General features: G+C 38.6%; 1 protein-coding gene across 1 annotated transcript in view; it reads left to right on the top strand.

Annotated features, from left to right (window-relative positions):
• capn3b (calpain 3b) overlaps positions 1-24,428 on the top strand; it is a 71,436-nt gene that overhangs the window by 14,919 nt on the left and 32,089 nt on the right. Inside the window, exon 11 of the mRNA XM_088324708.1 lies at positions 18,916-19,076. Coding sequence (XP_088180834.1) covers positions 18,916-19,076 — 161 coding nt within the window. The remainder of the gene's footprint in view (positions 1-18,915; positions 19,077-24,428) is intronic.

Here is a 24,428-nt window from a genome sequence, read left to right as displayed (position 1 = left end):
ACCTAGGGACAATTTGGACCGGCCAATTCACCTGAAATGCATGGGGGTTTTTTTTGGAATGTGGGAGGAAACCGGAGTGCCCGGAGGAAACCCACGCAAGCACGGGGAGAACATACAAACTCCGCACAGGAAGTCTGGAGCTGGATTTGAACCCACGCAGGAGGTTCCCAAGACATGAACTGTGCCGCACATGCGCTAACCACTGCGTCGCCAGGCTGCCCTATATATATATATATATATATATATATATATATATATATATATATATATAAATAAAAATATTTTGTTAGGGACTATTTAATTACACTGAAAAGCAAATATTTATCTTACTTTGCTTTATTGTTTGACATTTTTTGTCAAAAATGGTAAATAATTTAATTTTAATAGAAGTGTAAATACAATACAATAATTATTTAAACATTGCTTAAAAATAGTAGAACTTTTATAAATGATCTGCATTTATATAGCGCTTTTCAAGTCAATGACTTCTCAAAGCGCTTTACAATGTGCTCCACATTTCCCAATAGCGGCCTTGCAGCCATGTAAGGCGCTAAACTGCTTATTAGGGGTATTAGGGTTCAGTGTCTTACCCAAGGACACTTCGACATGTAACACGGACGAGTCGGGATTCGAACTGGGATCCCTTGATCCCAAGACGAGCGCTCTACCTCCTGAGCTACCATTAAAATAAAAAGCAAATGTGAAGTATTATTTATCTTATTTAAAAGAAAGTAAAAAAATACATTTAATCACAAGTGTAAATAAAAGTATTCTGTAAAAATCAAATGTTAAGTATTATTAATATTATTTAAAAATATTTTTGTTATTTTGTATATAAATAAAAATAATTAATTTGTTTATTTTCAAGTGCAAATACACAATTATCCTTTAAAATCACTCTTAAATTAGATAATTATGAAAAAATATCAAATATCAGGTTAATTGGTCGGTCCAAATTATCCCTCAGTGTGAATGAGCGAGCGAATTGTCTGTCCCTGTGTGCCCTGCGACTGGCAACCATATATATATATATATATATATATATATATATATATATATATATATATATATATATATATATATATATATATATATATATAGGCCTGTCTCAGAAAATTAGAATATTGTGATAAAGTTCTTTATTTTCTGTAATGCAATTAAAAAAACAAAAATGTCATACATTCTGGATTCATTACACATCAACTGAACTATTTCAAGCCTTTTATTATTTTAATATTGCTGAATTTGGCTTACAGCTTAAGAAAACTCAAAAAACCTATCTCAAAATATTACAATATCATGAAAAAGTATACAAGTAGGCTATTCAACTAATCACCCGAATCATCTAATTAACTCGAAACACCTTGCGAGGGTTTCCTGAGCCTTAAAAACACTCAGCTTGGTTCAGTAAACTAAATCACTGCTGATCTGACTGCTGTCCAGAGGACCATCATTGATACCCTCCATCAGGAGGGTAAGACACAAAAAGAAATTTCTCAAGAGCAGGCTGTTCACAGAGTGCAGTTTCAAAGCATATCCACAAAAAGTCTGTTGGAAGGGAAAAATGTGGCCGGAAACGCTGCACAACCAAGAGAGATGACCGCAGCCTTAACAAAATTGTGAAGAAGAGCCGCTTCCAGAATTTGAGGGCGCTTCAAAGACAGTGGGCTGAAGCTGGAGTCCAGGTATCAAAAGCCACAGTTCACAGACGTGTCCAGGAAATGGGCTACAATAGCCGTATTCCCATGGTCAAGCCACTTCTGAACTCAAGACAACGGAAGAAGCGTCTGACTTGGGCTATGGAGAAGAAGCACTGGACAAAGTACAGGACTGTCTCAGAAAATCAGAATATTGTGATAAAGTTCTTTATTTTCTGTAATGCAATTAAAAAAACAAAAATGTCATACATTCTGGATTCATTACACATCAACTGAACTATTTCAAGCCTTTTATTATTTTAATATTGCTGAATTTGGCTTACAGCTTAAGAAAACTCAAAAATCCCATCTCAAAATATTAGAATATCATGAAAAAGTACAGGACTGTCTCAGAAAATCAGAATATTGTGATAAAGTTCTTTATTTTCTGTAATGCAATTAAAAAAACAAAAATGTCATACATTCTGGATTCATTACACATCAACTGAACTATTTCAAGCCTTTTATTATTTTAATATTGCTGAATTTGGCTTACAGCTTAAGAAAACTCAAAAATCCTATCTCAAAATATTAGAATATCATGAAAAAGTATACAAGTAGGCTATTCAACTAATCACCTGAATCATCTAATCAACTCGAAACACCTTGCGAGGGTTTCCTGAGCCTTAAAAACACTCAGCTTGGTTCAGTAAACTAAATCACAAGTATGGGGAAGACTGCTGATCTGACTGCTGTCCAGAGGACCATCATTGATACCCTCCATCAGGAGGGTAAGACACAAAAAGAAATTTCTCAAAGAGCAGGCTGTTCACAGAGTGCAGTTTCAAAGCATATCCACAAAAAGTCTTTTGGAAGGGAAAAATGTGGCCGGAAACGCTGCACAACCAAGAGAGATGACCGCAGCCTTAACAAAATTGTGAAGAAGAGCCGCTTCCAGAATTTGGGGGAGCTTCAAAGACAGTGGGCTGAAGCTGGAGTCCAGGTATCAAAAGCCACAGTTCACAGACGTGTCCGGGAAATGGGCTACAATAGCCGTATTCCCATGGTCAAGCCACTTCTGAACTCAAGACAACGGAAGAAGCGTCTGACTTGGGCTATGGAGAAGAAGCACTGGACAGTTGCAGAGTGGTCCAAAGTCCTCTTTTCAGACGAAAGCAAGTTTTGCATTTCATTTGGAAGTCAAGGCGCCAGAGTCTGGAGAAAGGCTGGAGAGGAGCAAAATCCAAGTTGCTTGAAATCCAGTGTGAAGTTCCCACAGTCAGCAGTGGTTTGGGGAGCCATGTCAGCTGCTGGTGTTGGTCCACTGTGTTTCATCAAGTCCAGAGTAAATGCAACTGTGTACCAAGAGATTTTAGAGCACTACATGCTTCCATCTGCTGAAAAGCTCTATGGAGATGAGGATTTCATTTTCCAGCATGATCTGGCACCTGCCCACAGTGCCAAAACCACCAGTAACTGGTGCACTGACCATGGCATCACTGTCCTTGATTGGCCTGCTAATTCCCCTGACCTGAACCCCATCGAGAATTTGTGGGGTATAGTTAAGAAGAAGATGAAAGACACCAGACCTACAAATGCAAATGAGCTGAAGGCCGCTATCGAAGCATCCTGGGCATCAATAACACCTCAGCAATGCCACAGGCTGATTGCCTCCATGCCACGCCGGATTGATGCAGTAATCCGTGCAAAAGGATTCCCAACCAAGTACTGAGTGCATCAATGGACATTTTCAAATGTTTGATTTAGTTTTGCTGTTATAACATTATTTTTTTACTTGGTCTGAGGAAGTATTCTAATATTTTGAGATAGGATTTTTGAGTTTTTTTCAGCTGTAAGCCAAAATCAGCAATATTCAAATAATAAAAGGCTTGAAATAGTTCAGTTGATGTGTAATGAATCCAGAATGTATGACGTTTTTTTAATTGCATTACAGAAAATAAAGAACTTTATCACAATATTCTAATTTTCTGAGACAGTCCTTTATATACATATATTTTTTTTTTAAGAGCTCCGTGTTATCGGGTAATTAGCATATTGTATTACAAACCGCTACAGCTAAATTCTTATTATAAACAACAAACATAAATCCAAATAATACAAAAAACTAACACACAAGTGAACCTTACTGACGTAACGTCAAAATTACAAGATTTGCAATGACTCAGACGGTTGTCTTCTGTCTTGTACATTATCTACTAAAACCTAACTTCTTGTTTTTTCAATAGGACCACACAAAAAGTTGCAGTGACCTAAATGAATGAATGAAACTTGAATGGATGAATACAACTTTTATTTTGAAAAAACAAAACAACACAAACAATGTTATCGTACGTGTTCGAAAGGGAGTAAAAAGAAGCATAAACTTATTAAATCCTACCCTTCTGACTTCATTAATAATTGTGTCCTACAGTTGGCTCTTCTGTGTATTTACAAACGACAAACACCTCTCAAATACACACGTTTACATCGGCTCTGTGGATACACAGTCTCTTCATTATGTTGCCATTATTTTTTTCTCATTGGACAATTTTTATTATATTCTGTACTGAATATTTCCAAAAGAATATCAAATGCACTATCCGCATCATCCGTAGCATGAATAGTATTCCAGTTTTATTTAAGTCCTCATAAAGTGACTTAATTGTCTCTTCATTTCTTATTTGTTTGTAAAAGTATTTTTTTGGCTGCATCAGGAGTTGGTATCTCATGCATTTCATTTTGGATATGTTTGCATTTACTGAGGCTAGGGAGTGTGATGTGGACTGTACCACTTAAAGACTCAATCACATAACCAGTCACCCATGGTTTATAGTATGTGCGCAGTGAGTAGGGAGAACTAGGACCTGAATCATTAAAAAGCTTAAAAAACTGGGCGGACTAATGATCTGTTACTTTGCTCATCATGAATGGCATAAAGCTGTCCTGCTTTGTTAGGACACCCTGCTGGATATAGTCTTACAAGACAGGATTTAGAGCATGATCTCCCTGCGCCATTTTCACTACAAACCTGAGTGCATTTGGAGGTTATTTGTCAGTTTCTGTAGGACCTTGTTCTGCGATGACGAGAACCCCGCAATGCGCTCATGCAGTTTTAGCCTTTTTCTGCTGTGGCGCTGGTCTTGGATGAAGAGCTGCACAATGTTTATCACCGTTACATTCAGAACAATGTACATTGACCTTACAGTATTTAGCTATGTCCTTAGAAGAGGCACTGCATTTGTAGCAGATGTTGTTTTCTTTAAGGAACGTTTTTCTTTCATCGAGCAGCTTCATCCAGACGTCTTACATTTGGGAATTGGGTGATCTTTATTGTGTAGAGGACAGTACCTTTCATAGTCTACTTTTCTGTTTGTTCCTACTTGTGAGTCAGGGTGAGAGCTAGGAACTATCTGTTTTGTGAACCGATTTTTCTCTTTGTTTATTATCCAGTGAGGTTTTTCTGTTCTGAGCGGAGCTTCAGAATGAAAAGAGAACTGAAAACTGGGGTCATTTGCTTCCTGAGTAACAAAGTCCACAAAAATGTTAAATGGTGGAAAAGAAACACTGTGTTTGGATTTGTAGTTTCTCCAACTGTTATCCACTTTTCCTGAGTAACAAAGTCCACAAAAATATTAAATGGTGGAAAAGAAACACTGTGTTTGGATTTGTAGTTGCTCCAACTGTTATCCACTTTTCCTGATAGTTTAATGGGAGCTTTTGGGCAATGGGATTTACTCCTCTAGCTGCGTCCAAAAATGAAATGCCAGGAAGGTCTCCTTGAGATTTAGCACATTGGATTTCCAACAGCAAATTGCTAAACTTTCTTAGTTTGATGTAGAGCGTCCTCAATCGCCTCAGCTGAGCCATAATGTAACGGGACCCAGGTGGACGGGCTAGCTCCAGTTGGTGTTACACATTTGTTTTATATATTTTTGCTTTTTTGTTGTTGTTCCGCCTCATCCGCAAAATAGATGATAAATATCAGTCTCACACAAAACAATTTAATTGTTGGCATTAAGGTTCATTTATTGAGTAAGTCTCACTAAATCACGTGAGATCACGTGAGACTTGGCCCAAGCACCCTTCTCTGACCTGTGAGACTTTGCTATCTACTGGTGATATACTGGTACTTCTCTTACCCTTTCTGCTATACAAAATTCAATATTCTAAAAAAATAATAAACTTCCCCCAACAGTCAAATACGGATTACACAACATGAATCCCAAAATATAATATTTTAACTAGTCAGCAACCCTTGTTGCACCACACTCCCCCCCCAAACCTAAATGTCTCCAGACATTTAGTTAAAAAGGCAACTTTACTACACACATTAACCTTTCCCTCTGAAATCCCACATGGTGTTGCTCTAGACTGGTATATGACATTAAGTTAACATTCTGTACTCCCAACAGTAATATTCATGAATCATGTTGTACCCCCTAACTAGATCACATACATCATGCAGTTCAAATTTCAGTAAACCAGTTATCTTTAAAGATAAATATCCCAGTGTAACAGAACTCAATTTTCGGCCACTTAATTCCATTAGTCTGTTACCATTGTTGTCAATTTACAGGATCCATCCAATCGTTTTTTTTTTTAGGAAACATCTTTACCTTGTATTCTCAGTACCCAGTGTCTTTGAAAGTAGATCGATTTTTTTCAAATGTCTGTCTGAGTGTCTATGTTACCTCAAGATCCAGCATGGCCCGAGGTCTCCACAGTCTCTTGCAGGCTGAAGGCGTACTTACACGCAGGTCATCAACTCCGACCCCGACCTTCGATGGCTCACCCAGTGTCTCATAGGTTAGCATTCGTGTGCAACTGTTAGGTTCAAGCCTCCAACATTTATAATAAAACGCTCTGAAATAAAAGACAAAGAGAATCGGTTCTTTAGAATTGGTTATTTTATTAATCATCATTATGAGAGCCGCGGACACCAAGCTGTTAGAATCTCCTCCTCGCTCGCTCGCTCTGAAGACGTCTCCGAACCCTCCCTTCTAATATTCAGGTTCTTGGAGAAAAACAACTTGAGTTATGGCATGCACAGGTCAGGGTGCACCCACTGGAATGTGAAAGAGACAGAAACAAAAACTCATGGCCTTGTGAAACAGCTTAGGCTGAAAACTATACAAAAAGGGCTGAGAACACTTATAACATATTTGTGTCAACTGTAGGATAAATATACGTATATAATCCCAACATTCCCCCCCCTTTTTTTTCCAACTGGTGATATTAATACTTCATTCAACTGTCACTTTGCATTACGATTTTCAACAGAGAAATCATGAATAAAACAACAGTTGTTACACTTAGAGGTTGCCGTCATAATCACCAGGATCTGAGTAAAAATCAAGAAAATGCAGAGACAGGTTATCATCATCAACATTTGTGTCATTACTATTTTATCACCTTTTTTGCGGTTAAGACAGCTGTATATGCGTTAAAATAAGCATTCTACCTGTAGATCTGCAATTCCTCCTAATACCTCCAGAGTTGTGGACAATCTTCACTGGTTTGAGACGACTGCAAACTATAATTACAGCCCCCTTTGTAGCCAGACTTCCTCTGAAAGTTTTGTTGAGGAATTACAGCTCTACAGCAAGTACCACAATGCTATTACAATGACGCAAATGAGGACAGTTACGGCGTATGCTAAGATAGAAATAGTTATTTTAGTCGTATTTAATTACTTTCTTACAATGTGTCAAATGAACCCATATGCTTCATTCTGCAATCTTTACTGCTGTGCCTGTGGTTAACAACACCTGGTAGGGCCCTTCCCACTCCGGTGAATGCCAGTGTTTTTTTTTTATGCTTTTTATCAAGACCCAATCTCCTGGTTCAACTAACTGGCTTTCCTATTCTTTCGGGAGAATAGATTAGGACATCATTGGCGGCTTTGATGCTGTTTTTCATGAGCATGGCCACCGTTAGGCACCCCCACGCCTCCTGGTGTGATGACGTGTTGCTTGTAGATGATAACGGCCTCGATGCGGACGTGTGTAGGAGACATAGCTGATGACGAAAGGACTGACTGAACTACGTCTCTGGTCAGCAGGGGTCACTATCTCCTGTGTGGATGAGATAAGCTGAAGAAAAGTTAAGTTTGACGCTCCCTGGGCTGACAGAACTCATCTGATCATCAGGGGTCACCATCTCCTGTATGGATGAGAAAAGTGAATGAATACCATAGAACTGAATATTCAGGGAAAGCTATAGATGAAAAAAAGAATAGACTTAAAAATATATATATTTTTTAATAGTTTATTCTATGCCTTACTTCCCCCCTGTTGAGACTTTCATGGCTCAAAAAAAAAAAAAAAAAAACATTTATAGATTCGTATATTTTTTTAAGTTGTTTTTATATTTATTATAAGTAAAAATCAAAATCCCCACTATACGTTGCCCTATCAATTTTGAGCATTCTATCCAAAAACTCCAACTCGAAGATAAACAATTTATTTTTTAAATTGTTAGTTCTAAATCTCAAATTTTGCTTTTTCACTAAATCCAGTCACTGAATCAGTTTAACCATTATCCTTGTCAGAATCGTTTACGCTGATTTGAGTGATTGAGTGTTTTCTCTTTTGTAGATTGATCATATTTGAAAAAATAAATAAATTGTATGCACTTTTTATTTGCATTTTCTTTTGATTTTCAATGTGCTATCTTGCTGCTGGCCATTCCCCTCGAGGCAGATGACCAGGATAGATTGTTAAATTATCAGTTTAGCAAAAAATCGTTTTTATTGTTATGATTCACTCTTTGTTTTGCCTTTTGAAAAAATCATAACCTATGTATTATCTTTTCAGTAAGTAAATTTGTTCAAAATAACAGTATTTTGCAAAGAAAGCGGGTAATTCACGCTCAAAGTGAATGATTTTGCCAAAAATGAAAAATACCATCCAAAAATGTTCTCAATGTGGGCGATAATCTAATGGTGAATGGTTATTTTAATTGATTTTTGTTAATCAATTTGACAAACATTGTAATTTTGTTATATTACATTTCTTTTGTGTAATATTTTTCTATCCGTCAAATTTTCGTAATTTGAATCTCAAAAAAAGTTATATGGAGAGCTTATTCAGAAGACAATTTTTCATCAATTGCGGACAAAACTAGGTTTTAACTTTTATTTTACTGAATGTCTCAAAATTTCCCCCCTGAGTTAAAACCTAAGTTCACTATCTATGACTAAGAGTGAAATAAGACAGCATTTATAAATTTGCAAGATTATTTAAACAATCTTCCTCAGTACATTTACACTTTGTATTAACAAGACTCTATATAACTTCAAGCAGACGTATTCTTGAATGTTGTTATCTTTCAGTCTTTTGATTTGCTTATTCCATATTACATTCACCATTTGAATGCTGCTTTTGGCCCATCAAAAATACTTTCAAAATGTGTCCATGTCAAACACAAAATGACTTTATTGACTTTTTTGTCAATTCCACTGGCAACGACTGCAGGAATCTCCTGTTAGCTGTCTGAAAAGCAGCTGGGATGTGCCCCCATCACCCCCTTGATCTCGTTGTTGATGAGCGTAGCTGGGATGTGCTCCATATCACTCCCTTGGCCTTGCTGTTGATTAGCGGCGCAGATAATGGATGACTGATGTCTTTGTCTCTTTCAGCAAATGATATATGTCCTTTGGAGAGTGCATTGACTTAGAAAGAGTCTTTTTGTGGAATTCACTGGCACTTGAGTCCCGTTAATATATGTGCTTTTCGTACTGGGATTTTAAGTAAATTAACCGGATTATTCAAATTTTTCTCTAAATTTAAGTCTCAAAACTTCCCCCCTGAGTTAAAACCTAAGTTCACTATCTATGACAAAACTAGGTTTTAACTTTTATTTTACATTATCTTAGTTTAATCAATTTCTATCCATTTATTTCCCATGCAATTTTTTTAAAATTAGCATGATATGTCTCAAAATCAACTAATCCATTATTTTTATTTCTTATGACCCTCTTTAAGATTGTTCAACCTTTTTCTCATTGTCTTCTAAAAATGCTCTTCCATAGAAACCGTTTCCTTTTAACTTAACCAAACCATAAGTCAGTATTTGTTACACATTTGTTTATCACTTGTCAATCAGAACACTCATTCTAAAAAAAATTCAGTGTGTAATCAATTGTCCTCCCAATTGTCCTTTGGGCTAAACTTGTCAAAATTCCAAACCCACACACTATCCAAACATCAAAAATCTCAAAAGATCTAAAAAATCTCTAAAAATGCCAAATCAAACTTAATGTCATAACTTTTCTAATTGTATTTTCTTCTCTCTGTAATCATAATCAATCTTTTGTTATTGATTCAATATAGAGCAATACATACCTGTCACTCATGAACCATCTTGTTGAGTGTATTTATTTTGTTTATTCATTATCTTTTATTCTGCGCAACAATCTTTGCTTCTACGCACCAGTCTTTGTTCTATGCAGCCCTTCGAGATCCCCCGTGACCAAGGCTATACAGATCAACATGATCTGGTCCGACTATTAATACGTTTCTTTTTTCCTTTGTTTAAAGGAAACATTTCATTCATTGACTGAAATAGCTTCAGCTACATTATTAATGATTTCTAATCTCGAATTTTCTTTTCTGTGTTAGTTTGTCGTCATTTTCAAACTTCGTTCAAAATTTTGATTATTTGAAATAGTTCAAATGACCTGCATCATTTTATTGAGAGTAATGTATTATTGAATACGAGAACAACTAAGGAATAATCTTTTTACGTATTACGCCTCTTTTGAATTTGTCCATTTACGAACGAGAAGATTGATACTAAAATTATGGACGGTTTTTAGTCATCTTCATTGCTTTAATCGTCCTCGCTTTGTTAGGAGCAAAACTACACGTCTTAAAATTATTACCCTTTGCTATTCGCATTTTAAACGAAAAATGATTGGTTGTTTACTCAAATATTCTTTCTTTTTATACTATTCTGTATAATTATCTTGTATTATACTCTCAGTGTTTTCATTTTCCCACTTACCTGTCCTAGACGCATCATTTATGCTGGGGACGCAACTTTTTTTTCCTTTAAATTGTCATTATCATTTAGTTTACTCTTTGACAAAGATTTAACTCATTACAAGCCTTATCGTTATTTCGGTTTTGCTGTATGAGTTTTTATTTTCCTGCACGCCGATCTTCGCTAATGAGATCTCATCGCTTCGAGATTACCTCATTGTTGTTGGTAATTCTTGTCAAGCGAAGGTCAGTCTTTTTATTAGACAAACGGCTTTTTTCCTTGTTCAATTCATCAAAGAGAGCTTGCTTTTAAACTTCTCATTTGATTTGATGATTGATATCACGAATTATGTTGTACTAAGGGGCCGGTCACACAGCCGTTTGCGGCTGAATCACGGCTAAAATTTTGCGTTTTTTTTTTTGCCCGTGGTTGCCCGCGATGGAAAATGCGCAAAATTGGCCAACCCGCTGTTCATCGGTGGTATACCCGCAAAACAGACGCCGGCGACTGTTCCGCTTCCTCATCGCGTCATTTCTGCGTCATTTTCTCGTGTGGACCACGGGTATAAAAGCTCCCAAGCCGGTGTTGTGCCCAAATCCGACTCCTACGCAACACACCCACACCCCCACCCCCTCGCGTGAACGCGCATTCTGCTGCGATCGCTTTTGTTGTAAGCGTGCATTGACGTTGGTGACTTTTTCATCCGCGTTAACAAACGCATTTTGTAGAATACGATCGCACTTTATTGTTTAAATAAACGCGTTATATAGACTAGGATCTCCCAATTGTTATAATTAGCTCGCTTTATTGTTTTAATAAGCGTTTTATATAGAATATGATCGCTTTCGTTGGAAGCGCAGCAGAATGCGCGTTCACGCGAGGGGGGGGGGATTTACCGTTCGATTACGTTCACAACAAAAACAAAGACGGAATGGTTTAAGTTGTATTACATTTCCAACAAATGCAAGACGAAGTGGTTTTGGTTATATGTTCGCCATTACATTCCCTAAAAGTGAGATAAAACGAGGTAAAAGTGGTTGTAGTAGCGAGGGGATGCAAATCTTGGCAGGGATGCATTTCTCGGATAACACCGGGCTGTAGAAATCATAACCGCTCAAGACACAGTCCCGTGAAGATCAAGATGTCAAGCTATGGCATCATTTTTATTTTATTATCTTGAAAAGAAATGTCGAGAAATAAAAATGGATTAAGACGAGGTCACTACGCTGACGGGGATCCATGTTCACCCCCTTGACGTCTCGAGCACAACTGACGTGTGTTCGGCAAATCCCGCTGTATATACGCGGAGAAAGGCGTTTGACTGTCACACGCGTAACACGCTAATTTCACGTAATAACACCGCGATACAGGCGCAGAACATGCTATTACCATGCTCCACCCACGATTACCCGCTGAAATTTCCCGTCCTACCCATGTGTAACCACGCCCTGGCCGCGGCCAGAGCACGTCGTTCCGCGTCATTTCCGCGTCATTACCTCGTGTTGACCACGTGTGTGGCACGCGGTTTAACACGTGCTCAAACTTTTGAGCAGCTCAAAAGTTTTGCGCGCGGCCAACCACGTGTGAATTTCCGACCGCGAGTAAAGCACTGCTGTATCTCGTCTATATGGCGGTCTCAAAACGTCCAACAGCGCCCAACAGCATCTGCTTCACGGCTTGAAATTTCTGGCCGTGGTTCAGCCTTGATACGCTCGTGAAAGGCTGTGTACCCGCGCTCTGAATAATTGAGCAGCGCAAAACTTTTTCGCGCTGCCACCCGCGCGCGAATTTCCGACTGCGTGTTAAGCACTGCTGCTTCTCGTCTGCATTGCAATCTCAAAGTGTCCAATAGCGTCCGCCTCAAAGGCAGAAATTTCTGGCCGTGATTCAGCCGCAAATGTCTGTGTGACCGACCCCTTAGATGTTAAAGAAAAGTACAGTAAGTAGAAAAATGGAAAAAGACAAGCCTGTTATTCGCAATTACCATCAACAAATGCAGAAAATAAATTAATAATTCGATGATCAAAACTGAATGAATACGCAGATATCTACTATATTTGTCACCGATTCATAACTTCGATCTTTGTATCACTAAATTTCAGGGGTTCTTAGATCTCTGCCAAGATCTATAAATCTTTTAGCAAGCTAGTACACGGAATTCAAAATTCCTATCATATTATCATTATTGATAGTTCAGTTTTAAAATTGTTTCATATATATATATATATATATATATATATATATATATATATATATATATGTGTGTGTGTGTGTGTGTGTGCAGCACGGTGGCGCAGTGGCCAGCACGTGTGCGGCATTACTAAGGACCTGGGAACAGGTGTGTGTGTTCACAACCAGCCACTGGCTCCTGTGCGAAGCCTGCATGCTCTCATTGTTTACATTAATTTCCTCCGGCTATCCGGTTTACTTACCTCTTTCAAAAACATGCATGAGATTTACCTATCATGGTTATGGTTCATACTGGCCGAATATGAACACAAAACATTTCTGCATATTACCTGTAACGCCCTTATTGTTGACATATTCCTCTAATATCATCAAAATTGGTTTTTCACTTACCATTGTTCATCCCATGTAATATCTTCATCATCGTTATTAATGCTACTTTTCCCTCACCGTTCTTCCATTTTCTCCTCAGCGGGTTGTTGAGTCCAAATGAACCAAAATTCTAAAACTCAAAAAACATCGTTAGAGCAACACTTTTGCTGTAAAATCAAATTTTACCTTAGTTCCTTCGTAGTGTTTTCACGATAGTTCCCTAATAATATTTCTGTAGTCTATAACATTTCCCATCATGGCAACAAAATAGTGTAGTGTTCGTATAGTATCACTAGAGTATTTTTGTAGTCGAATTTATATTATTGTAATACTTTGCATTTCTCTCATTTCTTGTTCTAAAGCAAAACAATATGTTATGTCTATGTTCATTCGCCTTCAAATAGATTTTCATGCTTTATATAATTCTCTTTTATTTTTATAGCTTATCTATAAAAATACTGTCACATGTTTTGCACAATGCTGATAACCTTTTTTTTTACTACGGTGACTATTTTTCAACAAATGCATATTACACAAATCTCAACTGTATGTAACATCTTACATGCAAATATTTTTATGTAAATATTGTATCATTTATAACTATAACCTTATCTTCTCCTTAATTTAGTGTCCACTTACTTCCTGCGTCCTCATTTTCACCTCTTTTTTTATTATTCACAGCCTGCTCGATCAACTGCATGACCCCAGGTGTCACGTGTGAATCCTCCCCTTCTACATCTAAAACTATTATTCAACCCAGAAAAATACTCCTTTTTTCTTCTTCTCTTATCACGTCCTCCCTTTTAATTAATCACTGCCAAGGCCGTGCTATGACCTATGATCCTCCTTCATTTTTCGGGGATCTGCCAAAAATGTACCTTCCTTTTCCTTCTTGATTTACTCACTCTTGATCCCGTGAATTAACCGCCTCCAAACTTGCACAATGACCAATTATCTCAGACCATACGTCCGTCATTCTCCAATCCACCCGTGCGTGTTCCAACAACTCTTTACACAGAACAATTTTTTTTTTTTTTTTAGTTAAATGGCCATGTAGACATTATTTTTTATCCATACAGATATATTTTTAAATTCTCATGATCTGTCTCAAGATAATAATCTGCTATTTTTAAATTCCTATGATCCTACCTACTCAGGATCAATCAGTTTCTCGTTATCTTCTGAAAACTCTCCTTTTCATGATACACCACGGCATTTCCACAAAGGTAATGCCATAAATCTAAGCTCTGCTGAACTTCTGTTGCACTTTCTGTTTTAAATCAATTTAAGTCATCTCATCTCATCTCATTAGCCGTACCGCTTATCCTCATTAGGGTCGCGGGGGGGCTGGAGCCCATCCCAGCCATCTCCGGGCAGTGGGCAGAGGACACCCTCAACTGGTTGCCAGCCAATTGCAGGGCACACAGGGACAGACAACTCATTCGCTCATTCACACCTAGGGACAATTTGGACCGGCCAATTCACCTGAAATGCATGTTTTTGGAACGCGGGAGGAAACCGGAGTGCCCGGAGGAAAGTCTCACATAATTTTCAACAAATTATCTCTTTTAATATTTAATTAACTTTCCCCTTTATGTTTCTCTTTCTTTTTTGTTTTTTCCTTTAAACCAATTAAATCTTCTATTTTAGCTTCATCTATTTAATGTGAAAATGGCATGTATTGATCTACGAGTTATCTTACTCATTTGAATTCCTCTCAATCAATTTTTTCCATTTTCATTGAAAAAAAAGTATTTATAAACATTTTTTTCAATATTTTTTGGTATAAAAATGCCCTTATCTCAAAATAATGTATTCCAATTCACTCAATTAGATTTTTCCTAGTCTTCCCAGTCCTTTTTTACCAATTTTTTGAACTGAAAACAGGAATATTTTATCTTTTTCGGTATTATTCTGGCATTATTTTGATTTAACGCATCTAAAATAGCTCATTTATATTTTTCCTAAATTTCTCACTCTTATCCAGTAACACAGAGGCTCGATTGCGGTTGGATCTTCCCTATAAATGACTCTCCAGTCTTCACATTGGAGTTCATCGAGTATTTATTATTATTATTTTTTTTATTTTTTTTAATATAAAATACAATTGCCCAGAGACAACTTTATATTTCATTTGCTCTTTCTCAATCACACAGACGTCTTGTTTTTTTTTTTTTTTATCGTGATCACGCTCTTACATCGCTTGTTTACCTGATAGAGTCTAGAATTGTCAGGGTTTTTCTGTTAAGAATCTACCCCCGTAGATTTTCCTTTTCAACGGAGGATTCTTAATCTTTGTCTCTGTTAAGAATCTACCCCCCGTAGATTTTCCTTTTCTACGGAGGATTCTTAATCTTTTCGACGGAGGATCCTTAAACCTTAAGAATCTACCCCCCGCGCGAGACATTTACTTTTCGACGGAGGATCCTTAAACCTTAAGAATCTACCCCCCGCGCGAGTCATTTTCTTTTACCGGTTATCTACATGCACACAATGTTATGAATAAATTTGACTCACGATTCTCTAAGTCCTTGGCTTTCCGTCAACTGTCAGATCCCAGCCCGCGAGGGAAGGTCCAGTCCCGGAAAAAGGGTCTTTATGCTGTGGCCACAGTCTTTCCTGGATTTTCCTCTCGCGTCCTGGAATCGTCAGGTATCTTGGAATCCGGTTTCGAAGGACCAATTAAATGTTAGGTTCAAGTCTCCAACATTTATAATAAAACGCTCTGAAATAAAAGACAAAGAGAATCGGTTCTTTAGAATTGTTTATTTTATTAATCATCATTATGAGAGCCGCGGAGACCGAGCTGTTAGAATCTCCTCCTCGCTCGCTTGCTCTGAAGACGTCTCCGAACCCTCCCTTCTAATATTCAGGTTCTTGGAGAAAAACAACTTGAGTTATGGCATGCACAGGTCAGGGTGCAACCACTGGAATGTGAAAGAGACAGAAACAAAAACTCATGGCCTTGAGAAACAGCTTAGGCTGAAAACTATACAAAAAGGGCTGAGAACACTTATAACATATTTGTGTCAACTGTAGGATAAATATACGTATATAATCCCAACAGCGACGTCGCTCCCTCTGCGGGTAGGCACTTTCAGCTGGTGATGCAGGCTCATCTTCCTCTGACGTTGGATACTCTAATGGTGGCTCTGGAAGATGGTCAGCAGGCTCTGCAGCATTGTCACCGCTGTCCTCTGCTGGCATGTTGTTATCTCCCAGCTCTGAAGCGTTGTCATCTCTGTCCTCAGCGGGCATGCGGTCAACAATGTCCTGTTCTATGTCCTGTGGTGCAGGTTCCTCATGTAAATATTCCATCTCTGGCACAAAAGGCTCTACCTCAGGGTTTAGGTTTCCAGTCCTTTGGCTCTGTTGCGGTTGGGTAGGAAAATGGCACACCAACTCACCCTCATCACTGCTGTCACTGTCAAAGCATTCCAATTGTTTAACAGTCTTCTGTCCTCTTTTTATCCTCTGTTTGGAGCTTGCTCTTTTCGGTTCTACGTCCCCTTCAGAGGGATTTAGGGGTTAGCTGTCACATGGAAGTAGGAGATATCTGTGCAGCACTTGACATATACCACCTCCCTCTGGTACTACCTCACAAACAGGACTGTCAATGCCTCTTTTTTTCATCACCTCATGGACTTGGTCTTCCCAATAGGATTGTAGCTTGCCCGGACCCCCTCTTTCCGACAGATTACGGATGAGCATCCGTCCACCAGGCTCAAGGGCAGCCCAATGAACTCTTTTGTCATAACCAGCTTCCTTGGCTGCTGCACTGGAGGCAATCGCATATGCTTTTCTCATTCTGGTTTGCCAATCTTCAAAATAAGCTGCATAGCTCTCTTGTCCCTCTGTGGGTGGTATGTTGAAGAGCAGGTCTTGGCAGGTGGGGAGAGCGGCCATAAAGCAGGTAATAGGGTGAGAATCCGGTGGCCTCGCTGTGTGTGCAGTTGTATGCATGAACCATCTTGGCCAAATAACTTTTCCAGTCTGCTTTTTTTGTAGATGTGAGGGTTCGGAGCATTGACAGTAGTGTCCTGTTAAAATGCTCTATCTGTCCATTGCCTTGTGGATGATAGCAAGTAGTATGAGAGCCTCTCACACCACTACACCTCTGCAGCTGGTCTATCAGTTGGTTCTGCTACACAAAATTCAATACCCTAAAAAAATTATAAATATCCCCCAACAGTCAAATACGGATTACACAACTTGAATCCCAAAATATAACATTTAACTAGTCAGAAACCCTTGTTGCGCCACAATAACCCTGTTCAAGCCTATCCCAAATATTTTCTATTCCAGCATTAGCATTTGTCATTGAATTGAAGCATTACTGTCACCACAATTTCTCTGCATGCAAAATACCTCATAAAATAATGCTGGGGAAAACTGGTATTCCCAAGTCTGACGGGATAAATTGGATTAATTTTTTGATTGTATTGAGAATTTGTAAAACGAGTATTTGGAGGATCAAATGTATTGTCATTTTTTCATGTATTTTGCAAATTACCAGACTCCTGCTTTAAAAGTCTTTGTGCCTTACTGTTTTGAAATAGCTCCAAAGGACTTTTTACTGATGTAACTTGGGTTAAAACATACTGCTTTGTTTGCTCTGCTGTTTCAGAAGGAGATGGATTACTTTATTCATCTATCTGAGACACAGCTGCTGCCTCTAAAACCTCTGCTTTTGCTATTGCTGAAGCTACATCTTTCTCTGGTTGTAGTAAATCGAAAGATATTTCAAGTTTGGCTTTTTCAATTTTCAAACAAATGTCTTTCCCTGAAAAAAAAGGTGGGCTTTGGCTTCCTCAGCTTTTGCCCTTGCTTTAGCAGTATCTGAACCTGTAGACTCGGTCTCTGTGCGGGTCTTGATGGTCGAAGACTTGTTTGAGTAGGAAGCTTTGGAGGACGTCTTGTCAGCTGGTGCTCTCTGAAGACGCTTCTGGTTGGCCATTATCGCGTTGACTAGGTGACGAGTGCTGAATACCTGCTGTATTCCGTGTTGCTTTAAGCATAGTAGTGGTCAGCGTAGATCCACTCTTGTCGCGTGAATGACTGCAGAAACTTCAAAATGGATACAAACAGAATCTTCAACATGGATGCCGCCGTTTTACTGTGCTGCTTTTCCAACCAAGGATTTGACCATAACCTTTCCATTACCAAGGACTCGATGCTGTGCCAAGCAGGTTTAATGGTATTCAAAAGGGTAAAACTGAAAATACAGACAAAATTATATTTCAATTTGTACATCTGGTGTCTGCCAGCTGTATTAAACAAAGAAAATGCGTCACAGGCGCCATTTTGACGAGCTCCGTGTTCGCGGGTAATTAGCGCAATGTATTAAAAACCGCTACAGCCAATTTCTTATTATAAATCCCAAAAATACAAGTGAAACTTACCAGCGATGCAACCTCAAAATTACAAGATTTGCGATGACTCAGACGATTGAAAATGGCGTGCTACCTGTCTTGTACCTATCGAAAACTTAACTTCGTGTTTTTTCAATAAGACCACACAAAAAGTTGCAATGACCTAAATGCACCTCTAGATAATGCTAACAAGATGTGACAAAACCAAACCATAAATTATTTCACACATAAACATTGCAGGACAGAACTATATATATGAAATTGATTTATTTTTTCTGTTATAAAAAAGTAGCTCTGAGCTTCAAAAAAGGTTGGGGACCCCAGATCTTCTATGAAGCGTCTTCTTTCACATTTCCACCCAGGATGTCCTTTGACGACTTTAAAACCAACTTCACCAAGCTGGAGATCTGCAACCTGACCCCGGACACATTGCAGGGCGACGAGAGGCACAGTTGGAACGTGTCTGTCAACGAAGGCCGATGGGTCAGAGGAAGCTCTGCGGGGGGTTGCAGGAACTTTCCAGGTCAGAAATGCAAAAAAAAACACAGTAATTTATAAAACTAGCTGTAATGCTGTGTTTTTTTCCAAGCAAGTTCTGATCGAAAATGTTGGTATTTTAGAAAACAAAGACCACACAAATATGTAAGGTCAAAGAAATGAAACTACAAAGCGACCCAAGTTGCATATACAGATACACACTAAGTGGTGATAGAACCCCTGCAATCTTACACTCAAATGTGTTTGTTCTAAACCCATTAACGTGCCGACTGTTGATAAACAAAGCAGCTAGAGGAGTAAATCCCATTGCCCAAGATTTCACAATGTCACCAGTTACTAAAATGCATCATGCCACATTTCATTGGAAAGCTTAAACTCTTGGTATTCAAGATATGATTTCAAAACAACCCATCACAAAAACATCACAATCAGTGTGAAACAAGATACCCAAAAAGTATAAATCCAGTAATACTTACAAATGAAACACTTTTGTAGTCAGCTCATGAAATGATTCTCTGCAAACATGGACTCTTTACATTCTTGACTGTCCAGTGAATCCATCCGTGTAAAGTATTTAGTCCAAAACACACAATAATGCCGACAGATAAAAAAATCAGCCTACAAGCATTTCTGCATTGTTTGGCGTTCCCTGTTGTAAATCCATCTGTTTTGCCATATAACTCCTGTTCACAAATGAACAGACTTGTAACATTATTTCAGTTATGGCTGTAATCCTGTGACCTTTGGAATGACATCACTCTCGGCCAATTGCATGCTTTTTTTCACGGTCCACAGCTCACATTAGTCTATAAGAGCCTGTATCAATAAAACAAATATCTTTTAGCTTCAAATACCTTTGGCCAGTAGTAACCGAATCAAATGATGATTGACACATTGTTTAGCCAATGAAATTCTGAAAAGAACGATACACAGATGTACAGAGGGTATTAAAATTTGACCTTAAAATTAACGTGAGTAACGCCACTCGGGATTTATTTTTACGCTCCATTATTATGCACAAATGTGCTCAATCATTTATTTGACTTCTGGAAAGAAAACTCAAACAAATACAACTCTTCCAAAAAGCCTAAACATTTGTCTAAAGTAAAGTTGAAGAGGTTTTAGAGCTGAAAACTGGTGGTCTAAAAATGGCCATTTTTGGAAACCCCTAAACCTACCCTTAGAAAAATGTAAAGATGAAATGTTTAATTTTTCAGATTTTGATCAAATTTGACAAGGTACCAGGTAAGGCTTCAAGCTATTGTCTCACATGTTTACAAGCTAGGATGCCCATGCTCCACTCCATCCATCCATTCATCCATCCATTCATCTATCCATCCATCCATTATCTGCACCGCTTAACCTCAGTCAGGTCGTGGGGGTGCTGGAGCCCATCCCAGCTATTTTCAGGCAGTGGGGAGGGAACACCCTGAACTGGTCTCCAGTTGCAGGGCACACAGAGACAGACAACTCACTTGCTCATTCACAGTTAGGGACAATTTGGGCCAGCCAATCAACGTGACATGCATGTTTTTGGAATGTGGGAGAAACCGGAGTGTCCCGCAGGAACCCACACAAGCACGGGGAGAAAATGCAAACTCTGCACAGGAAGGCTGGTGGCTTGATTTGAACTCATGACTTCAGAACTGGTTCGCAGGCACGCTAACCACTCAGCTGCTGTGCCACCTCATGCTACACTCATCTGCGGGCATTTGATTGCAAAAAGAAATTCAAGCAAGAATATAAACGTTGTATTTCTGTGTGTTCCAACTTAGATCACTCAATGCTAGAAGAATTTTATTGATTATTTCAGTTTGGGACAAAACCTCAGATGGTTACCTTTATAAAGAGACAAAAACCGCCCAGATTCTCCCAATAGTTCAAGAACAGCATTTAATTTACTTTGGGTACGTCTTGGATTGGCATTTAAGGCGAAGTTTACAGGAACTTTAAAGTTAAGTCTAATTCAGTCAATAATAATGGACAGGGTATTTTTACTTTTTCAGGGTCAACATTTTGTTCACATCAAATAGAAAAACGTTGGGAAAAATACAGGAGAGATAAAATTTCTATAATAAGTTATTTTATGATATTCTAAATGCTACCATCTTGTTTTTTTCTAAGCTTTTGCAGCTGGGAACATTTTTATAGACACAACATTTTTATTTTTTTTCTTATCTGTGTCAAATTAAGAAAACCCTAACGGGTTACTGTGTATTATTTAGCGCCTCCTCTTGGTAAAAAAAAAAAATCACACAGACAGACCAGGAACTCCAACTGTCTATTAAACACCCTGAAAAAAAGTGTCTTTCAGACATGCTCTTTTAATTTATATGGGTGGGCAAACTTTTTGACATGCATTAGGTTATGAAGTTTTGCAGAGGGTCAGGGCAGGAGGAAAAACAATGATTGATTGATTTTTTTTTTTTTTAAATCTGCAGATACAGGGTCTGGATCCGATACTTTACAAGTCAAATCACATTTATTTGTATAACCATTCGGAATGTCTCAAAGGACTGCACAGGTTACAATTACACCATTCCCCGATATTAAATGAACATGCGGGCAAGGAAAAACTCAAAACCTCACCATGAGTAAAATAAGAAACCTTGAGAAAGGGCCTTACAAGTGTTAATCCCCCTTCCTGGATGACCAGGGTGCAATAGATTTAGCATTGGGTAACAGTACACAAAACATAGTGAACATCTCATCTCATCTCATCTCATTAGCCGTACCGCTTATCCTCATTAGGGTCGCGGGGGGGCTGGAGCCCATCCCAGCCATCTCCGGGCAGTGGGCAGGGGACACCCTGAACTGGTTGCCAGCCAATCGCAGGGCTCACAGGGACAGACAACTCATTCGCTCATTCACACCTAGGGACAATTTGGACCGGCCAATTCACCTGAAATGCATGTTTTTGGAACGTGGGAGGAAACCGGAGTGCCCAGAGGAAACCCACGCAAGCACGAGGAGAACATACAAACTCCGCACAGGAAGTCTGGAGCTGGATTTGAACCCACGACAGGTTCCCATGACATGAACTGTGCCGCACAAGCGCTAACCACTGCGCCGCCGTGCTGCTCATAGTGAACATCAATAAAAGAAAACAATAGGTGGTGATATGTTGAAATTTGTCCAAAAAGTTCACAACAGCAACGACGCAGCTTCCCATCTCTGCTGGCTGGTCGATGCACCCGTTGACATGCTTCAGGTCCAGATGCTGGTCCGCTCTTGCATCTCAAATCAACCTTCTCCCTCGTATCCCCACCAGCCAGGCAGTCGGAAAAAGACAGGAAGAAAAGTATGAGGTAGGCATCAATCATAAGCTATTGAATAGAAGTGGATCTTAAGTCTAGATTTAAAAACTCCCATTGAGGTTGCAGATCTTATCTCCGGAAGCAGATAATTCCACAACACATGGGCCCAGATGGAGAATGCTCTCGAGCCTGCAATCTTCTTCTTGTCTCTTGGAGTCACAAGTAGACCGGACTTTTCCAAGTGGAGGCTCCGTGCAGGAACATAGGGGGAAACCAAATCGGAGAGATAAGAGGGCGCAAGTCCATGCAAACATTTGTATGTTAGTAAGAGAACCTTCACATCTTAAGCGGACTGGGGGCCAGTGTAAGTTAGCTAATATAGGAGTAATATGCTCAAACTTCTTTGTCTTACTCAAAAGTCTTGCTGCCGCATTTTGAACCAGCTGCAAACTTTTGATGCTACACTTTAGGAAACCAGAAAGCAATACATTACTGATGGATTTAAACTCTAAATGTTATTCTACTGTTGCATACTATTCTTGCTTAGTGTGCCATTCTCGCCTAGTTCAATAGTAGTAATATTGTGGATACGATAACATGTTGTTGTGAGTTTAAACAGGTGTTGATATGATAACATGTTGTGAAAACTTTTTTGTCACTCCCCCTCCCTTTAGCAGAAGGAACCTTATGTAAACTAGGGCGTTCCTAATACAATAAAAAGGCAAGGACAAGAGACTTTTTCAGAGTGACTTCGGTAGACTGTAAGGGCAGTCTCTGGTAATTTCTCCTTGCAAGTTAAGTTATACTCACGTCTCTGTGTCTTCTTTGAGTGCAGGTTTTATATAAGTGTTGGGGTTAACCTAACATTTAATTGGTCCATCGAGCCGGATTCCAAGATACCTGACGATCCCAGCGTGTGAGTGAAGATCCAGGCAAGTCTGTGGCCACAGCATTAAGACCCTTTTCTGGACTGGTCCCTTCCTTACATGCTGGGATCCGAAGGTTGACGGAAAGTCCAAAGAATCCAGGGAAACGTGAGTAAAACTTTTATTTAAAAAAAAAAAAGGATATGAGTGTGAATAATTTAAAACAGAGTTAAGAAAAGAAATCCTGACAATCCTAGGCACTATTAGGTAAAAAAAAGAAACGTGGCCAGTGAGCCTTAAGACACAGTGAAGTCTTAAGTAAAAGTACAAGGGTTCCTTTCTGTTTAAAAAGAACTCAAGGGAAGTTCTTTGTTCTCCAAAAAATTGAAAGTGAGTGTGAAAGAAAATGTTATTACCACTAGGTAATAGTATTTTATACCAAAGCAACAGGGAATAAATGGTGAGCCTTTGTAGATGCATGTAGGCAAGAAAACTCCACCTGAAAAGGTAGAAGTGAGTTTTACCACAAAAGGTTATTTATCACCATCCTGTTGAAAGAGAAACTCAGTGTTAGAATACAGTAGGTATTGAAAACCACTGAGTCCAAATCTAGTTCTAAAAATGAGAATGGGGCAAAGTAAAGTAAAACAGAAGCTCTTAGAGGATCTCACGTGCAAAGACTGGAAAGTCATTCAAAAGGAAGATGCCTCAGCAATAGAACCCCTATGTTACTGGATAAAGCAATATGACTTTAATGGGAAGTTGTCTACCGCAGGCATTAGAGAACTGCAACAAAGAATAAGAAACCTAAATCACCAAATTTTGTTAAATTAATTAGAAGTTCGTTTGTCTGGGCCCTGTGTATGTCTTATTTGTTATGTGTTTGTCTGTCTTACTCGTCAAAAAGAATGAAAAAACAACTCAGAAAATTGTGTTTTTAAACGTCAAAAAGTATGCTTTCAAAATAGCTGAGATTGTTTAAAAAGGGATATTTCAGAAGAATTGATAAAACAGATGAAAAAGAGTGGAAAAAAAGTGGATTTTTGGAGAAATTGGTTTTCGTCATAGGGGTGTTCAACATGGGCACTGGGGGCCCCAGATGGTTCCGGAGATTTTATTGCGGTCTGAATTTTTTTCAGTTGAGAATCGATAAATTAAAGAGTGAGAAATTTAGGAAAAATATATGTGAGTGATTTTAGATGCGTTAAATCAAGATAATGCCAGAAAAAGATAAAATATTCCTGTTTTCAGTTC

Source organism: Urocampus carinirostris, chromosome 20, assembly GCF_059441175.1.
Source record: "Urocampus carinirostris isolate Australia breed hairy pipefish chromosome 20, RoL_Ucar_1.0, whole genome shotgun sequence".
NCBI classification, from domain to species: Eukaryota; Metazoa; Chordata; class Actinopteri; order Syngnathiformes; family Syngnathidae; genus Urocampus; species Urocampus carinirostris.
Note: the sequence above shows the minus strand (reverse complement) of the source record. Positions and strands in the feature narration are given on the sequence as shown.